The 17,011-nt window shown below is 41.0% G+C and overlaps 2 protein-coding genes across 2 annotated transcripts in view; both read right to left on the bottom strand.

Annotated features, from left to right (window-relative positions):
• Positions 1 to 17,011, bottom strand: part of DPYSL2 (dihydropyrimidinase like 2) — a 121,341-nt gene that overhangs the window by 95,008 nt on the left and 9,322 nt on the right. The window lies entirely within an intron of this gene.
• On the bottom strand, positions 990 to 2,102 carry LOC102416107 (transcription elongation factor A protein-like 4). The gene is made up of 2 exons (XM_044940178.2): positions 1,509 to 2,102; positions 990 to 1,477 (listed from the first exon to the last, which is right to left on the bottom strand). Exons 1-2 carry the CDS (start codon positions 1,878 to 1,880, stop codon positions 1,175 to 1,177), a joined length of 675 nt encoding a protein of 224 aa, XP_044796113.1. The 5' UTR covers positions 1,881 to 2,102; the 3' UTR covers positions 990 to 1,174.

Below are 17,011 nucleotides of genomic sequence, written 5' to 3'. Positions count from 1 at the left end.
TGCAGCATGCCAGGCTTCTCTGTCCATCACTATCTCCCATCATTAATTGTTAGGGAAATGCAAATCAAAACCACATCCAGTAGGCAAGCTATAATCTAAAATACTATTTTAAAAAAGGTGGGGGTGGGGAGGGAGACTTCCTTGGTGTTCCTTTAAGAATCCATCTTTCAATGCAGGGGATGTGCGTTTGATCCCTGGTAGGGGAACTAAGATCTTACATGCCCTGAGGCAACTAGACAAGCTCATGAACAGCCAAAAAAAAAAAGAAACCACTAAAAAAAGTGTGCTATTGAGGACGGGTAAAAATTGGAACCCCTCATATACTGCTGATGGGATTGTAAAGTGGGACAGCCGCTGTGGAAAACAGTTTGGCAGGGCCTTAAAAAGTTAAACATAGAGCTACCATATGAACCAGCAATTCAACTCCTAGACATATATTTAAGAGAACTGAAAATATATGTCCATATAAAAACTTGCACATGAATATTCATAGCAGCATTTTTCATAATAGCCAAAAAATTAAAACAATCCAAATGCCTGTCAACTGATGAAAAAGTAGTACATCCGTACAATGAACTATCATTCAGCCAAAGAAAAAATAAAAGGAATGAAGTAACTAATACATACTACACTTGGATGAACTTTGGAAACATTATGCAAGTTCAGGCTGCGGTACCAAAATGTCACCGACTGAGTGGCTTAAGCAATATTCACTTTTCATAGTTCGGGAGGCCAGAAGTCCAAGATCAGGATGTCAACATGGTTGGGTTTTGGTGAGAGTTCCCCTCCTGGTTTATAGAGAGCCCTCTACTCATAGTATCCTCACATGACAGAGAGAGAAAGAGAGAGAGAGGAGGAGATCCCTTTGTCTTTTTTTTTTTTTTTTTTACCGCTGTTGATTTTTTAGTAGACAGTTTTCAGTTTTTCCTGTACATGGATCACTAGTAAAGTATCTTTGTAGTTTTACAAAAATGGACTGATGCCATATATATGGTTCTGAAAACTATTTTTGTTTTTAATTTTACAATGCACCATAAACATTTTTCCATGCAATGGATGAAAATCTGCTACTGAAACAGAGGGCTGCAGTTGAATAATCAGAGCGACACCTAAAGTATAGGATTAGCATAAGGTTAAATAAAGCACAAGGCCTGGTAAATGCCTGCCAGATGCACTACACAAAAGGAATGTCTTCAAAGCCCCTCTGCAGGGCCCTGCAGCCACCCCTGAGTTCCCTTGGGCCCCTTGGGTGGAAGGGGTCCTGTAAACTTTTTTGCATCCACATAAACCCCCCCAATTTCTGTCTGGTTTTCTTCACCTCATCCTCTACCCTGGCCATCTCATCAAATTCTCTTATCATCTCTTCATTGCTCAAATGCATATCATGTATGGCCTCCTTGTATTCCTTGAGACACTGAGCCAGCCCCTTGTTGGTTTTTCTTTTGGCTTTCCTGGGTACGTCCTCCCCAGCTGGGCGCTTCCTCCCCAGCTGGGCGCTTCCCGCCAGCCCTGGGTTCCCTTGGATCCCTGGCTGCCTTGTCTTCTTTTGGTTTTCCCTCACTCACTGGCTTTCCCTCGCTCTCTGGCTTGCCCTCACTCTCTGCTTTTCTTTCTTTTGCTTTTTCCTCACTCACTGGCTTTCCTTGGCTCTCTGGGTTTTCTTCTTTTGGCTTTGTCTCATTCTCTGGCCTTTCCTTAACCTTTAATACTTCCTCATCTGTCTTTCCCTTGTGATCTGTCCTTCCCTTGTTTTCTAACGTTTCCTTGTCTTCCTTAGTACAAGCTGCTCCTGGTTTTCCTGCATCCAGTGGCTGTTCTTTGTTTTCCATCCTGCCTTGGTTCTCAGGCTTTGCTTCATTTTCACTGCAGAGTTTTTCCATGTTGAGTGTCCCCTCCTTTTCCTGTCCTGCGGGGATTCTGGACAGGTTCCTCCTCTTTCTATAGCGCAGTAGAGCGCTGGGAACAACAGACACGTAGACCTGAAAAAATCAGGAGCAACAACCAGGGGCTCGCAGATGGCTCCGGGTCCGACAACACCGAGGGAGGGCCAGTACCCGGACCAGTGCCCACTTCTGGGCCCAGCGGTCACGTGAGCGTCGCGTCACCCCCCCCTTTGTCTTTTTAGAAGAGCACTAATTCTATCATAGGAATCCCACCCTCAAGACCTAGTGTATTAGTGTTAGTCGCTCAGTCGTGTCCAACTCTTTGCAACTGCACAGACTGTAGCCTGCCAGGCTCCATTGTCCATGGGATTTCCCAGGCAAGAATAGTGGAGGGGATTGCCATTTCCTTCTCCAGGGGATCTTCTCCACCCAGGAATCCAACCAGGGTCTCCTGCATTGCAGGCGGATTCTTTACGATCTGGGCCACCAAGGAACCCCCACTCTCATGACCTCATCACTTCTCAAACTCTCCACCTCCTAATACCATCCCAATAGGGGTTAGGAATTCAACACATGAATTTTGAGGGGACATAAACATGCATGCAGTCCATAAATCTAAGGGAAGGAAGCCAATCACCAAGGGCCATACATTGTATGATTTCCTTTACATAAAAGGTCCAGAGTAGACAAATCCATAAAAATAAAAAGCAGATTTATGGTTTCCAGGGTCTGGAGGTGGAAGAAATAGAGAATAACTACTTAATGGGTTTCTCTGGGGGGAATGATAGAAAATGTGTTTTTTTTTTAATGTTTTTGTTTATTTTTGTAATTTTGGGCAGTGCTAGGTCTTCACTGCTGTGCAGGCTTTTCCCCTAGTGGCAATGAGGGGTAGTACTCTCCAGTTGCAATGCACGGGCTTCTCGTTGCAGTGGATTCTCTTGTGGAGCACAGGCTCTAGGCCCACATGGGCTTCAGTAGTTGGAGTTCCCAGGCTCTAGAGCACAGGCTCAGTAGTTGTGGCACATGGGCTTAGTTGCTCCGCAACATATGGGATCTTCCCACACCAGAGATCAAACCCATGTCTCCTGCATTGGCAAGTGGATTCTTTACCACTGAGCCACCAGGAAAGCCCTAAAAATGTTTTGAAAGTAGACTTTGTGATAGTTGCACAATTTGTGAATAAACTTAAGCCACTGAATTATATACTTTAAAGGGGTAAATTTTTATGGTATGTGAATTATATCTGAATTTAAAAACCTCTTTTTACCAAACCTCGCTCCTCTCCTGAAGTCCACTCTGACCTCTTGCCCTTGGAAGATATCCTCCCCTCTTCTTTTACCTAAAAACTGAACCCACCAGAGACAAACTCTATTAAGTGCCTCTCTTCCCCTTCAACTCCATCCCTGGGTTCAAACCAGTCAAGGAAAAGCCCTGATCATCCCCCAGGCAACCATATTCACCTTTGCGCTGGAAGCCAACCCCCTCCTCATGAGGGAAACACTCCCAGGCTCTATCAGTCCTGTCTGCCTCCTGGTGCCTTCCTCTCACTAAGATCAGGGTTGCCCATCTTACAAAAAAGCAAATGAACTTACAAACACTCAAGGAGCCCTCCTTGTGCCTGTCCCCCTAGCTAACTTCCTGTCTTTCCCCTGGGCACCAAATTGTGATTCCCCCACCTACCCCCACCACTTCATTCCCAATATCCCCAACCTCATAGCACACAGCCGGTGCTACCTGCCCTCCACCAAGACTGCTCCCACAAAGATCCCAGAACCTAATAGACACTAGTGGTCCCTCCCTTTCAGGCTTCATTGTACTTAAAGCGTCTGTCTACAATGCAGGAGACGGGGTTCAATCCTTGGATCGGGAAGATCCCCTGGAGAAGGAAATGGCAATCCACTCCAGTATTCTTACCTGAAAAATCCCATGTACAGAGGAGCAGGGCGGGCTACAGTCCATGGGGTTGCAGAGTCAAACAGGACTTAGTGACTAAACCACCATCACTTCAGTTTATTCTGCCTTTGACACTATTGACTATCCTGCAATCTTCTGAAATTTCCTTCCCTTCCTTCCCTATCTTAAGTTTTAAAATATTAATTAACGTAATATGGCCATTGCTTAAGCACCTGCTAATACCAGTCATTGTATCTCTACAACCCTTACGGTCAATCAGCTGTGCTATGTAATATTAATTTGTCTCTGTTTTTCTTATTAGCTCCAGAGCCAGTAGATTTGCTACACTGAGGCCTAGAATTAAATAACTGACTCATCTCCAGCTCCAAAATCAATGCTTTATCTACCATGCTGCCATTCTTGTCTACAATTTATCCTATTCCTATGGCTGTTGATCCTTAAACTCTTTTAGACACTTTGCAACCAGAATTATCACACCCCTAATACTTCATCCTCCTGCTAAGTCACTATAGAATGAAAAATGGATCAATTCATCAAAGTGGTATAATTGTTAATATATCCAGCCAACATTGGAGCACCTAAATATATTAAGCAAATACTAACAAATCTGAAGGGAAAAATAGACAACAATACAATAATAGTAGGAAACTTCAATAACTCCACTTTCAACAATGGATAGATTACACACTCAAAATCAACAAGAAAATGTTGCATTGGAACTACACCCTGGACCAAATAGACCTAACGGACACATACAGAACATAATAAAAGCCTTTTATGACAAAGTCACAACTGACATCATATGCAATACCTCCAAGCACTGAAAGACCTATACACAGCAATTAGGCAAGAAAAAAAGTATCTGAACTGGAAAAGAAAAAGGAAATTTGTCTCAGTTTGTAGATGATACAACTTTATATATAGGAAATCCTAAAGACTCCTCCAAAAAATTAAGATAACTTATGAAGGAACTCAGTAAAGTTTCAGGATACAAAATCAACATACAAAAATTATTTGTATTTCTATACACTAACAAAAAACTATCTGAAAGAGAAATAAAACAGTCACATTCATAATAGTGTCAAAAAATAATAAAATACTTAGGAATAAATTTAACCAAGGAGGTTAAAAAACTTTGATTAAAGAAATTGGAGAAGACACAAATGGAATGATATCCATATTCACGGATTGGAAGAATTAATATTGCTAAAATGTCCACAATAAAAAAAAAGTTTTTAATTAAAAAAAAATTAAATGTCCGTACAACCCAAAGTCATCTACAGAATCAATACAATACCTATGAAAATTCCAATGGAATTACTCACATAAATAGAAAAAAAATCCTAAAATTCATATGGAATGACAAACCTCCCCAAAAGGTAAGACAACCCTGAGAAAGAACAAAGCTGGAGGCATCACATGTCCTGAGTTCAAACTATATTACAACGTTTAGTCCTCTAAACAGTATGGTACTGGCATTAAAAACAGACCAGTGGAAAGGAACCGAAAGCCTGAAAATAAATCCTCTCATATGTGATCACCTAATACTTGCAAGGGAGCAAGAATACTCAATAAGGTTAGAAGAATTTCTTCAACAAACAGTGCTGGGAAAAACTGGATAATCACATGCAGAGTTTTCTAAAATACTAGGCTTAAATTATAAATATATGTGTTTTCAGAGATTAACTCTTTTCTCAGGACTTCTACTCTGAAGCCACCATCACTTAGACCTGCTGTAATCTCTGTAGTCTCATGGTCATAGTACAAACAGCTATTCAGAAATCTCAAAGTTTTCTTGAGGCTATGTAGAAACATAACTAAAACTAAATATACTTTGTTGCTTATTTTTCAATCATGTTTAAAAATTTCTAAACTATTTTCTAAATTTTATCTCAGATGGTTATAATTTTGAAAAACATTTTATTCTAAAATAAAATAAAATTTATTTATAATACTTTTATTATAATTACAGATGCATTGTTAGCTTTAAAAAAAGATAAGAAGACAATTTCTAACCACATAACCATATTGTCCACAATTAAAGATCATGAAGAAAATGAAATTGAAATATCAGAAGGTTCTTTGAGTCACCTGTTTCATGCAAAGCATGTTATTTATGCTAACTGGTAATGAGTCTATTATTGCTATTTTTAAATGAATTAATCAATATTTTAAAATTCCAAGCTTTAATTTCTAATATGGTTAATATAGAAAGCTATAACCTACAAAAAGAAAGGCTCCTTGGGGTCATCAATACATTTTTAAGAATGTAAGGGCATCCTGAGTTCAAAAAGTTTAAGGAGCACTGATTTAGAGGACAAATATAGTGTGGGTCCGGGCTTCCCTGGTGGCTCAGATGGTAAAGAATCTGCCTGCAATGCAGGAGACCCAAGTTTGATCTCTGGGTTGGGAAGATACCCTGGATTCTAGTATTCTAGAATTCCAGTATTCTAGCCTGGAGAATTCCATAGACAGAGGAGCCTGGAGGGCTACAGTCCAGAGGGTCGCAAAGAGTCAGACACGTTGAGCAACCAACACTTAACACTAGAGTATGAGTCAGCAAAGAGGACTGAGAAGGAGGCTAGTGATTAGGAGGAAAACTAGAGGCATACAGCATCACAGAAATCAGAAGAGTGCTTCAAAGAAGAGAGTATTAAACAAATGGGCTCAGGGTGGCTCCTATGTCTTGGCCCTTATGTTATTCACATCTTCACAGTACACTGGGACTTTTGGCTCAAAGCCCACCCACACCAAACTCAAATTTTCACACATCCGATTGCTTTAAATATAACCCCCAATAAACATATTTCTAGCCATTTAAAGCCCGCCTGCCAGAGAAGGAAATGGCAACCCACTCCAGTATTCTTGCCTGGAGAATTCCATGGACAGAGGAGCCTAGCGGGCTGCAGTCCATAGGATTACAAAGAGTAGGACACGACTGAGAGACTAAAACTTACACTGACTTACTTACTTACTACTCATATGCAGCAATATCCATGATAAGGTCTGACGTATTTTGGAGGTTCTTAAAAAGTAAACTTTCTATGCTGTTTTTATTCATAATGGCCAAAAGTTGGAAGCGTCTAAGATGTCCTTTAGCAGTTGAATGGACGTAGAACATCTAGACAATGGAGAAATATTATTCAGCTGGAGAACACCCACACACTGGAGTATTATTATTCAGCACTGAAAAGAAATGTATGGAGTCATGAAAAGACATGCAGGGACCTTAGATGCGTGTTACTATGAAAGAAGCGAATCTGAAAGACTACATACTGTATGATTCCTGCTATATGTCACTCTGGAAAAGGGAAAACTATGGATACAGTAAAAAGATCAGAGGTCACCAGGGATTGAGAGGAAGAATGAATAGGCAGAGTATAGAAGAATTTTAGGGTAGTGAAATGATTACGTATCAAACAGTGGTGGATACACTGTTTATACATTTGTCAAACACCATAAAATTTCAGCCAGAGTGAACTTTAGTGCAAACTATGGACTTTAAGTGATAATGATACGTCAATGAAGGTTCACAGGTTTTAACACATGTTCCATTGTGGTGAGCTCTCAGTAGTGTGGAGAGGTTTTGCCTGTGTAGCTGAAGGAGGTATGTGGCTACTCTGTACTTTCTTCTCAACTTTGCTATGAATCTAAAACTGCTATAAAATATAAAGTCTACTTAAAATATGAATCGCTCAGGAGGATTTGATTGCAAAATTTCAGGAGCTGACAGACTGAATGAGGGGCCCAGTTTGTAGAGACCTGGTACTTAAATGCATAAGCACTAGGGATGGTTTTACTTAGGATTTACTAGATTTGGTTTGGAGTTTGTTCTAAAAATCTAGATGTCACATCACTGCATGTTAAATATATACTGTATTTTTTCCATTTGTACACGATAATGCACTTTAAACAGTACTCTTTTTGTTTCTTACATAGGTTGATATGGCTTTAATATGAATGGGGGAGGGGAAAACCGCTTGTTTTTCTTAGGGCTGTATATGTTTATGTCATTGAAATGAAGGACAACACTTAAATCAAGAAAACTGAAAACAGCCAGACTCACAAGCGGTCTCAAAACAAAAGCAATAAAGTTAAAAATTTTCCTCTTGGTTTAGAATGGGGACAAATAAAATGATAGCTTTTCAGTATCAAATAATAGCCATTATTTATACAAGGATGTTTACACTATTATCTGAGAGAAATACATATTCAGTTTGGATGTTTCCATAGAGTAGGTAGGGGTTGGAGGTTTCCCTTCAATCAAAACATGAAAGTGCTAGCAAATTTTTGGGGAGACAGAGAAAAAAAAATTCAGCTGTCATTTGCCTGCTGGCGACTTAAATGGATTGCCTGAGTGATTTCTTATCATTATTTGACTGACCAACAACAGTTTGTTGCATTTTGAAGGAAGAGTGAGAAAGATCAGGGGCCTGAGAAAGAAGAGATGGCTTTTACGTAGTTGTTTTTACTAACTCTAATTTAAAGTAATTGTGCAGACAAAATAAATAAATATTTTACAAATAACTTTTAAATTTTTCCAGATAATATCTAATATTTTTAAAAGTCACTACAAGACAAAAACAAGGGCCATTTCATTTTGACAAGATAGCGCTTGGTTTACATTAAGTTGTTTTTTTTTTTTTTTCCCCTGTCTGAAGCCAGTTAAAACATAGAATTATAAATTTAAGCCTAATTTAAAACAATGTACAAAGCTATGAATGAATGCTCTCAACATTAAAGAGAGATTTCATAAATAAATAAATAAAGCCTGCCTGCTTTGCACATCCTGAAAAACTGCACCCAACATCTGCTAGCCATAGATTTTAAAATTCTTCTGTCTATTGTTGTTGTATATTCGCTAAGTCATGTCTCATTCTTTGCGACCCCATGGACTGGATCACACCAGGCTCCCCTGTCCTCCCCTATCTCCCAGAGTTTGCTCAAACTCATATCCATTGAGTTGATGATGCTAGCTAACCATCTCATCCTCTATAAAAGGCATTAAAAGATAGCTGCCTTTGACCCAAACACACAACTGTACTACTGAAGAACATCATCCACCCTGTAGGACGCCCTTCTCCCCATCGAGGCCCCTTGCCCTCTTTCCCTTTTTGGTGGCAGCCCACACCTCTGTCCTGGGTAAGGCTCCTGCTGGGAGAAACTTCCACTCTCTAGCAACTTGTCAAAGTGAAGTGAAGTGAATCTTCATTGCAGGCAGATTCTTTAAGATCTCCCAGGTGACTCAGCAGTAAAGAACCCGCCTGCCAATTCAGAACAGGCAAGAGATGTGGGTTCGATTCCTGGGTGGGGAAGATCCCCTGGAGGGGGAAATGGCAACCCACTCCAGAATTCTTGCCTGGAAAATCCCGTGCACAGAGCAGCCTGGTGGGCTACAGTCCATGAGACGGCAGGGAAGCCCAACCTGTATAAGCCCCGCCCCAAAAAGCTGATTGTGTGCTACTGCCATCTAGTGGTCACGTTTGTGCTTTACCAACTTGTGTGTTAGTCGCTCAGTCGTCCCTGACTCTGCAACCCCATGGACTGCAGCCCGCCAGGCTCCTCTATCCATGGGATTTTCCAGGCAAGGATAATGGAGTGGGTTGCCATTTCCTTCTCCAGGGGATCTTCCTGACCCAGGGATTGAACCCGGGTCTCCTGCACTGCAGGCAGATTTTCTACCAACTGAGTTATGAAAGAAGCCCTAAACTGTCTTCAAACCCACTACAATAGGCGCTGTCATAAATCACTGGGCTACAGAGTAAAATGACAGGAAAAGGTCCCATTGAATTCACTCCATGGAAAATGCAATCATCTTACGAGTTTCAGTAGATATAGAAGTCATATTAAAGTCGGTTGAAGAGTGAGTTGTGGTATCTCAAATACATGAACAACTCTTAGAAACCAAAAAGAATAAGACACACATTCCCAGGGAAAAGTAAGATTATAAACAGGCAGTTTGCAAAAGAAATACTATAGACGACTAGAAACTTTTTGAAAATATGCTCCATCTGCTAGCACTCAGACAAAGCCAAGTGGAAATTATGAGCTACAATTTTTAACCTATGTGACTGAAGTTTTTTTTTTCTTGGCCACATTGCAGGGCATGTGGGATCTTAGTTCCCTGACCAGGGATCAAACCCATGTCCCTCGCATTGGAAGCATGGAGTCTTAACCACTGGACCACCAGGGAAGTCCTATAATGTTTTATGACTTCATAAGTGTTGGTGAGATCATGGGGAAACAAGATTGCTCCCATATGGCTGATGGGAGTGTGAAAAGGACAGTCCTTTTCAAGGGTGATTTGACAGTATCTATAATAATGTCAGATGTGCTTACCTTGGGCCTCAGAAGTTTCACTATTCAGTGTGTACCACACCGAAACGCACAGGCCCCCACAAACAAGCAAGCATGTACAGGATGCCACCCAAGTGTAGTTTATTGTCAAGAAAAACCGGAAACAAGAAGAAACATGGCTAAAATATGACATGGTACATTCACATTATGCTTCCCAGGAGGCTCAGTGGTAAAGAACCCATCTGCCAAGCAGGAGACTCCTGTCTGATACCTGGATCGGGAAGATCTCCTGGAGGAGGACATGGCAACCCACTCCAGTATTCTTGCCTGGGAAATCCCACAGACAGATGAGCATGGCAGGTTACAATCCACAGAGTCACAAAGCTTCGGACATAACTTAGTGGCTAAACAACAAAAAACACTATTCATACTGAAGAACAATGTCATAATTAGGAGCACAGACTGGAGCCAAATGCCTGATTTTATATCCTGATGTCATCACTTCCTGAGCATCTAACCTTAAGCAAAGTCCTCTTTCTCTGCTTCAGTTTCCTTGTTAAAATGAAGACAATAATATCTACTCCTCAGGGACCATTAAAAGTCCTAAATAGGTAACCCCAGTAAAACAACTGGAAATAGAGAACAGGTCATGGCAGCACACAATAAATACTAGTAGTATCAGCAGTTAAAAGAATTTGAGTTTAAAGGAACTAACAAGGGTCTTCCCTGGTGAGCCAGTGGCTAAGACTCTGCTTCCAATGCAAGGGCCCCAGGTTCAATTTCTGGTCAGGAAACTAGACTCCACGTACCACAACTAAAGATCTTGAATGCTGCAACTAAAAAAACTAAAGACAGTACAGCCAAATAAATAAATAATATTTTAAATGTTTAAAATAAGAGAATTAACATAATTCACACACACTAACATAGACCTCTGAAACACACAGAGAGAAAAGGAACAGATTGCCAATATAGTGATATCACTTAGGTAAAACAAACACACACATGCGTGCACACAAATAATACTATGCATTTTCTCCAAGGATATATGAGCAGGTAAATATGCAGGGAAGGGGCTGGAAGGATACAAAGGAATCGATAAACCTTGGTTATCTCTGGTCAGGGGAGGGGACAAGGATGGGGAGGATCATTAAAGTGGGCTTTAGCCTTACTTCTGTGTTTACAAATACACTCCTCTGTGACGTACAGAAAGTTTATTTTTTTTTAAACAGTGAATGGGACAAGTGGAAACAGCAAATATAGATTAGACTTTAGAAAAGTATGCTAACAAAGGAGTAGAAAAGTTTCAGGATCCAGAAAGGACTGTGGGGTCAAGAGAGGACTTTGTGAGGTTTACCTCTGTTGTTTTATAATGGAGGTGTTAAAGGCTGTTTATGCTGATGGAAATGATCCAATAGATGACCATGGGGATGGACAGTTTCCAGAGGTGATGGTATTCAGGGCGAACGTGAGCAGATGGTCATGGGCAGACTAGGGACTTTCCTTCTGCTGTGAGCTTAAGGGAAGGGAAGACTGTTCCAATGATGACAGACGACAAAATAAGTGGGTTCCTCCCTGAAGATCTGCTCCCCGAGCTACTTCCCAGGGAAGAAAGTGGAGTCGTCCACTGAGAGAAAGCAGAAGTAAAGAGTATATATGGTTTGAGTGGAGAAAAGATGTAGAGCATTTGTCTTTGAAAGGGGTGAATGTCCATTTGCAATTTGTGGCCATCAATTAAATGAAAATAAACTCTTCCCACTTTGACACTCCAAGTAATTTCACACCTTTGCTGTGGACCTCATCAAATGGTGCTTTATTTTTATACACCGTTAGATGGGGAAACAATGGACAGTGTGACAGACTTTTTATTTTCTTGGGCTCCAAAACCACTGTGGATGGTGATTCAGCCACGAAATTAAAAGACGCTTGCTCCTTGGAAGAAAAGCAATGACAAACCTAGACAGCATATTAAAAAGCAGAGACATTACTTTGCCTACAAAGGTCCATATAGTCAAAGCTATGGTTTTTCCAGTAGTCATTTATGGATGTGACAATAAAGAAGGCTAAATGCTGAAGAATTGATGCTTTCGAACTGTGGTGCTAGAGAAGACTCTTGAGAGTCTCTTGGACAGCAAGGAGATCAAACCAATAAATCCTAAAGGAAATCAACTCTGAATATTCATTGGAAGGACTGATGCTGAAGCTGAAGCTCCAATACTTTGGCCACTTGATGCGAAGAGCTGACTCACTGGAAAAGACTCTGATGCTGCGAAAGATTGAAGGCAGGAGGAGAAGGGGATGACAGAGGATTGGATGGCATCACCGACTCAGTGGACATGAGTTTGAGTAAACTCTGGGAGATGGTGAAGTGACAGGGAAACCTGGCGTGCTGTGGTCCATGGGGTTGCAAAGAGTTGGACACGACTGAGTGACTGAACAACAAAAATTTATATGCACGTCCATCTCCTACTCATTTTACAATAACAGCTAAGATTGCTGAGCCCCTACACAGGCCAAGCATTTTACATACAATACTCCATTCAGTCATCCCAATAACTCCAGGAGGTCACTATTTCAATGTTCAGGTCTAAAGGAATAGGTGATTTGTTCAAAGCTACCATCTGATATAACCAAAAAGCTTTCCATAACAGGGAAAACTCTCTCAATCTTTTGCATACAATACATTCTCCACTGATATTGAAGAAAACCTCAATAATTGAATGCAAAACACACCTAATGTCAATACATCTTCTTACCTAACTAAATGGCCAAAAGGAAGGAAAAAAAAAAAACAGCTGGTGATAACATAAAATATTTAAGGGTTCTAAAAGCAATCCAGAGTCCCATCAGGCCCTAGAAATTTGTAGCACATCTCTGCATTGCTTTATCTGGCTCCAAACTGAGATAATACCTTGAAGGACTTAATTCCTGAATCCTGCATGATCATTTCAGAGGCCACACCTAATTAGGATATGACCAGACATGCCACAGAGCAGTTAGGGATTATTTCAAGAATAACATTATAAAGATATATTGCTTTTGGTGTACTATTGTTAAGCTAAGATGGTTCCAAGTGAGCGAGCTAAGTCGACTCAATTGTGTCCAACTCTTTGCGACCCTATTGACTGTAGCCCACCAAGCTCCTCTGTCCATAGAATTTTCTGGGCAAGAACACTGGCATGGGTAGCCATCCCTTCTCCAGGGGATCTTCCCAACCTAAGGATCGAACCTGGGTCTCCTGCACTGTAGGCAGATTCTTTACCATCTGAGCTATCAGAGACACCCTTACAAAGTGAAAGTGAAAGTGAAGTCACTCAGTCGTGTCCGACTCTTTGCGACCCCATGGACTGCAGCCTACCAGGCTCCTCCGTCCATGGAATTTTCTAGGCAAGAGTACTGGAGTGGGATGCCATTGCCTTCAAAAGCACCCAATAATTCTGTACATTTAAGACCAACAGACACATAAGGAGGAGAAGGGGACAACAGAGGATAAGATGGTTGGATTGCATCACTGACTCGATGGACGTGAGTTTGAGCAAGCTCCAGGAGTTGGTGATGGACAGGGAAGCATGGAGTACTGCAGTCCACGGGGTCACAAAAAGCCAGACACGACTGAGCAGCTGAACTGAACTGAACTGACACATAGGGCCAGAATCTTGTAATAATCTTAGGTCTACTATTACCAGCTAGTATTGTTATATTGATCATGCTTTTTTTAGGCTCTGTATTGCTGGTCCTTGAACATCTGGGGCCTTGTGGACCCTGGAGAGACTGTCCCTCCCAGGGCGAGCCAGTTTCTAGATTTCTAGACTCTCCTGGGAGTGTAACTATAATATGCAAGCCAGTCAATCCAGAAGCCATAATCCTATCTGCCTTCTTTTTATTTTTTAACATTTTTTGCTATAGCTTTATGTCAGGCAGGATCTTAGTTCCCTGAGCAGGGATTGAACCTGCATCCCCTACACTGGAAGCATGCTGTCTTAACCACTAGACTTCAGGGAAGTCTCCCATATGCCTCCTTTTTGAAGCTTTTAAACTCAGGGCCACCCCACCATCCCTTAAGCAAATATCAGACAACTAGAGACGGCTCCTATGTATCAGGGCTGACTGCTGCTGCTGCTAAGTTGCTTCAGTCGTGTCCGACTTTGTGCAACCCCATAGACAGCCCACCAGGCTCCCCCGTCCCTGGGATTCTCCAGGCAAGAACACTGGAGTGGGTTGCCATTTCCTTCTCCAATGCAGGAAAGTGAAAAATGAAAGTGAAGTCGCTCAGTCGTGTCCGACTCTTCGCGACCCCATGGACTGCAGCCTACCAGGCTCCTAGGTCCATGGGATTTTCCAGGCAAGAGTACTGGAGTGGGGTGCCATCACCTTCTCCAGTCAGGGCTGACTATAATTATCCAAACCAGCCAATCCTGTTAACGATGCCTTGCCTGTTCCTTCCCAGAAACCAGAATAACGGCTCCTATCCACGTCCTCCCCTCACTCTCACTGCCTCCTGACTTGCTCCCGTGCCTCCCATATAGCCTTGCATTCACGTTCTGTCTCCACCTTCTAGGAATCTGCGAGTATAAAACCTCACGTCTTTGCTTCATGACAGTAACTTTCACACCTGTGTGTCTTTCCATACTTGATTGAAACAAATCCCAAGTGCATTTTAAAACAATTGCCCATGCTGGCCTGGGAGAGGTCATGTCTCTTTATCCAATGGAGATAAACACTTCTGGAAAGATGCTGTGTGGGAAAGGCCAGACAAGGAGAGGTAAGAGATATGCCCCCTCTCCAGGAGGAAGGGTGCCAGGGAGGATAGTTAGGGAGTTTGGGATGGACATGTACACATTGCTTTAAATACACATGTATTTAAGATAGATAACCAACAAGGACCTACTGTATAGCACAGGGAACTCTGCTCAATAAACTAATAATCTACATGGGAAAAGTATTTGAAAAACAATGGATACATGTATATGTATAACTGAATCACCTCACTGTACACCGAAAACTAATACAACCATTGTTAGTATATAAATACTAATATAAATATAAAAATAATATATAAAATATAATTATATAAAATACAAACATTTTAAGAGATATGCCACCTCAACCAATGCTGGCCTGGCGGCCACGGTGCCTGGAGGGCAAGATGTTCACAAATCTAGGTCAAAATGAGAAAAACAAGCACAATACATTTAATTTTTAATAAAGCTCAATTTATGCACATGTTTAAATTCTAGAGTTATTTTTTCCTTTTAATAGTTTTGGTGCTAAAACAATCTTTATTTTGTGAGATGATACTACAGAGTCATGTTGGGGTTATTTGGAGGATTACTTTTGTTTGCTTATTTGTTTATTTTAGCATCCTTATTTTGGCAACATAAAAATTTGGCAACCCTTAAGTTGTTCCCCAAATTTGTTTTTGAAATTTAACTGCACAGTGAAAGCCAAAATCTGCAACTCTGGCACCAGAAATGGGAGTTGGACAAGGATTTGGTGTTTGAATCAATCCACAAACTCTAAGCCTAATAAAGAAGATTCCACTAGTACATGTAGTCAGGGAATGAGGCCAAAGACTGTTCACACCCTCCTCCAGTGAAAACATGGATTCCGAAGGGACTTCACCTGAACCGAAGGTAAATACAAAGGAAAAATATCAAGCTTATGAAAAATTACTATGGGACAAGGAATAAGAGATCCCACTTCCTGGGAGAGAGGAAGGAAGAGTTCAAGAAATGATTTGGCATCTTCAGTGGAGGACAGAAAGATATCTCTAAAATAGAAATAGACATAAAACACTAAGAAATAGACTCTATCACACCAAGTCCTGATTTTAACAGTATGTTGAGAAACAGAAAATAGTTGCCAAGAGCTGGCCTGGCACTCACAGAAAGGCCTGAGCATTCTCTTGTCGAATGTAAATTTCACAAAGCATCAGTATCAGAGAAAGCCACTCAGTGACCATGGCGGATCAAAAACAAAGACAAGACTCCTCCAGAAAAATCACAGGTAACAAAATATGAATATGTATTCTATGCTGTCTGTTTTATTGGCATATAGTTGTTTGTAGTAGTCTCTTATGATCCTTTGTATTTCTATGGTGTCCATTGTAACTTCTCCCTTTTCATTTCTAATTTTATTGATTTGAGCACTCTCCCTTTTCTTCTTGATTAGTCTGGCTAAAGGTTTATCTATTTTGTTCATCTCAAAGAACCAGCTTTTAGTTTCATTGATCTTTGCTATTGTTTTCTTCATCATTAATTATCAGAGAAATGCAAATCAATACCACAATGAAGTATCACCTCACACTGGTCAGGACAGCCATCATCAAAAAGTCTACAAATAAGTAATAAATGCTGGAGAGAGTGTGGAGAAAAGGGAACCCTCCTACACTGTTGGTGGGAATGTAAATTGGTACAGCCACCGTGGAGAGCAGTATGAAGTGAAGTGAAGTCCAGGCTGCTCAGTAGTGTCCGACTCTTTGTGACCCCATGAACTATACAGTCCATGGACTTCTCTAGGCCAGAATACTGGAATGGGTAGCCTATCCCTTCTCCAGCAGATCTTCCCGACCCAGGAATCGAACCAGGGTCTCCTACATTGCAGGTGGATTATTTACTTCTTTATCAGGGAAGCCCAGAGAGCAATAGGAATGTTCCTTAGAAAACCAAAAATAGAGTTACCATATGACCCAGCAATCCGACTCCTGGGCATATATCTGGAGAAAAACATGATTTGAAAAGATACATGCATCATGATGTTCATTGCAGCACTATTTACAATAGCCTAGACATGGAAGCAACTTAAATGTCCTTCAACAGGTAAAGAAGATGTGGTAGTTACATACAATGGAATATTAGCCATGAAAAAGAAGGAAATACCTATGGCTAATTCTTGTTGATGTATGATGGAAAACCACA

The sequence above is a fragment of the Bubalus bubalis genome, chromosome 3 (assembly GCF_019923935.1).
Source record: "Bubalus bubalis isolate 160015118507 breed Murrah chromosome 3, NDDB_SH_1, whole genome shotgun sequence".
Classification (NCBI taxonomy): Eukaryota; Metazoa; Chordata; class Mammalia; order Artiodactyla; family Bovidae; genus Bubalus; species Bubalus bubalis.
This window is presented reverse-complemented; position numbering and strand designations above follow the sequence as displayed.

Excerpts from the sequence above, each read along its gene's own strand:
- LOC102416107 (XM_044940178.2), bottom strand. The coding sequence starts at position 1,880 with ATGGAAAAACTCTGCAGTGAAAATGAAGCAAAGCCTGAGAACCAAGGC. Across the intron at positions 1,478-1,508 it reads GGGATCCAAGGGAACCCAGG|CGCCCAGCTGGGGAGGACGT; the intron begins GCTGGCGGGAAG and ends CTGGGGAGGAAG.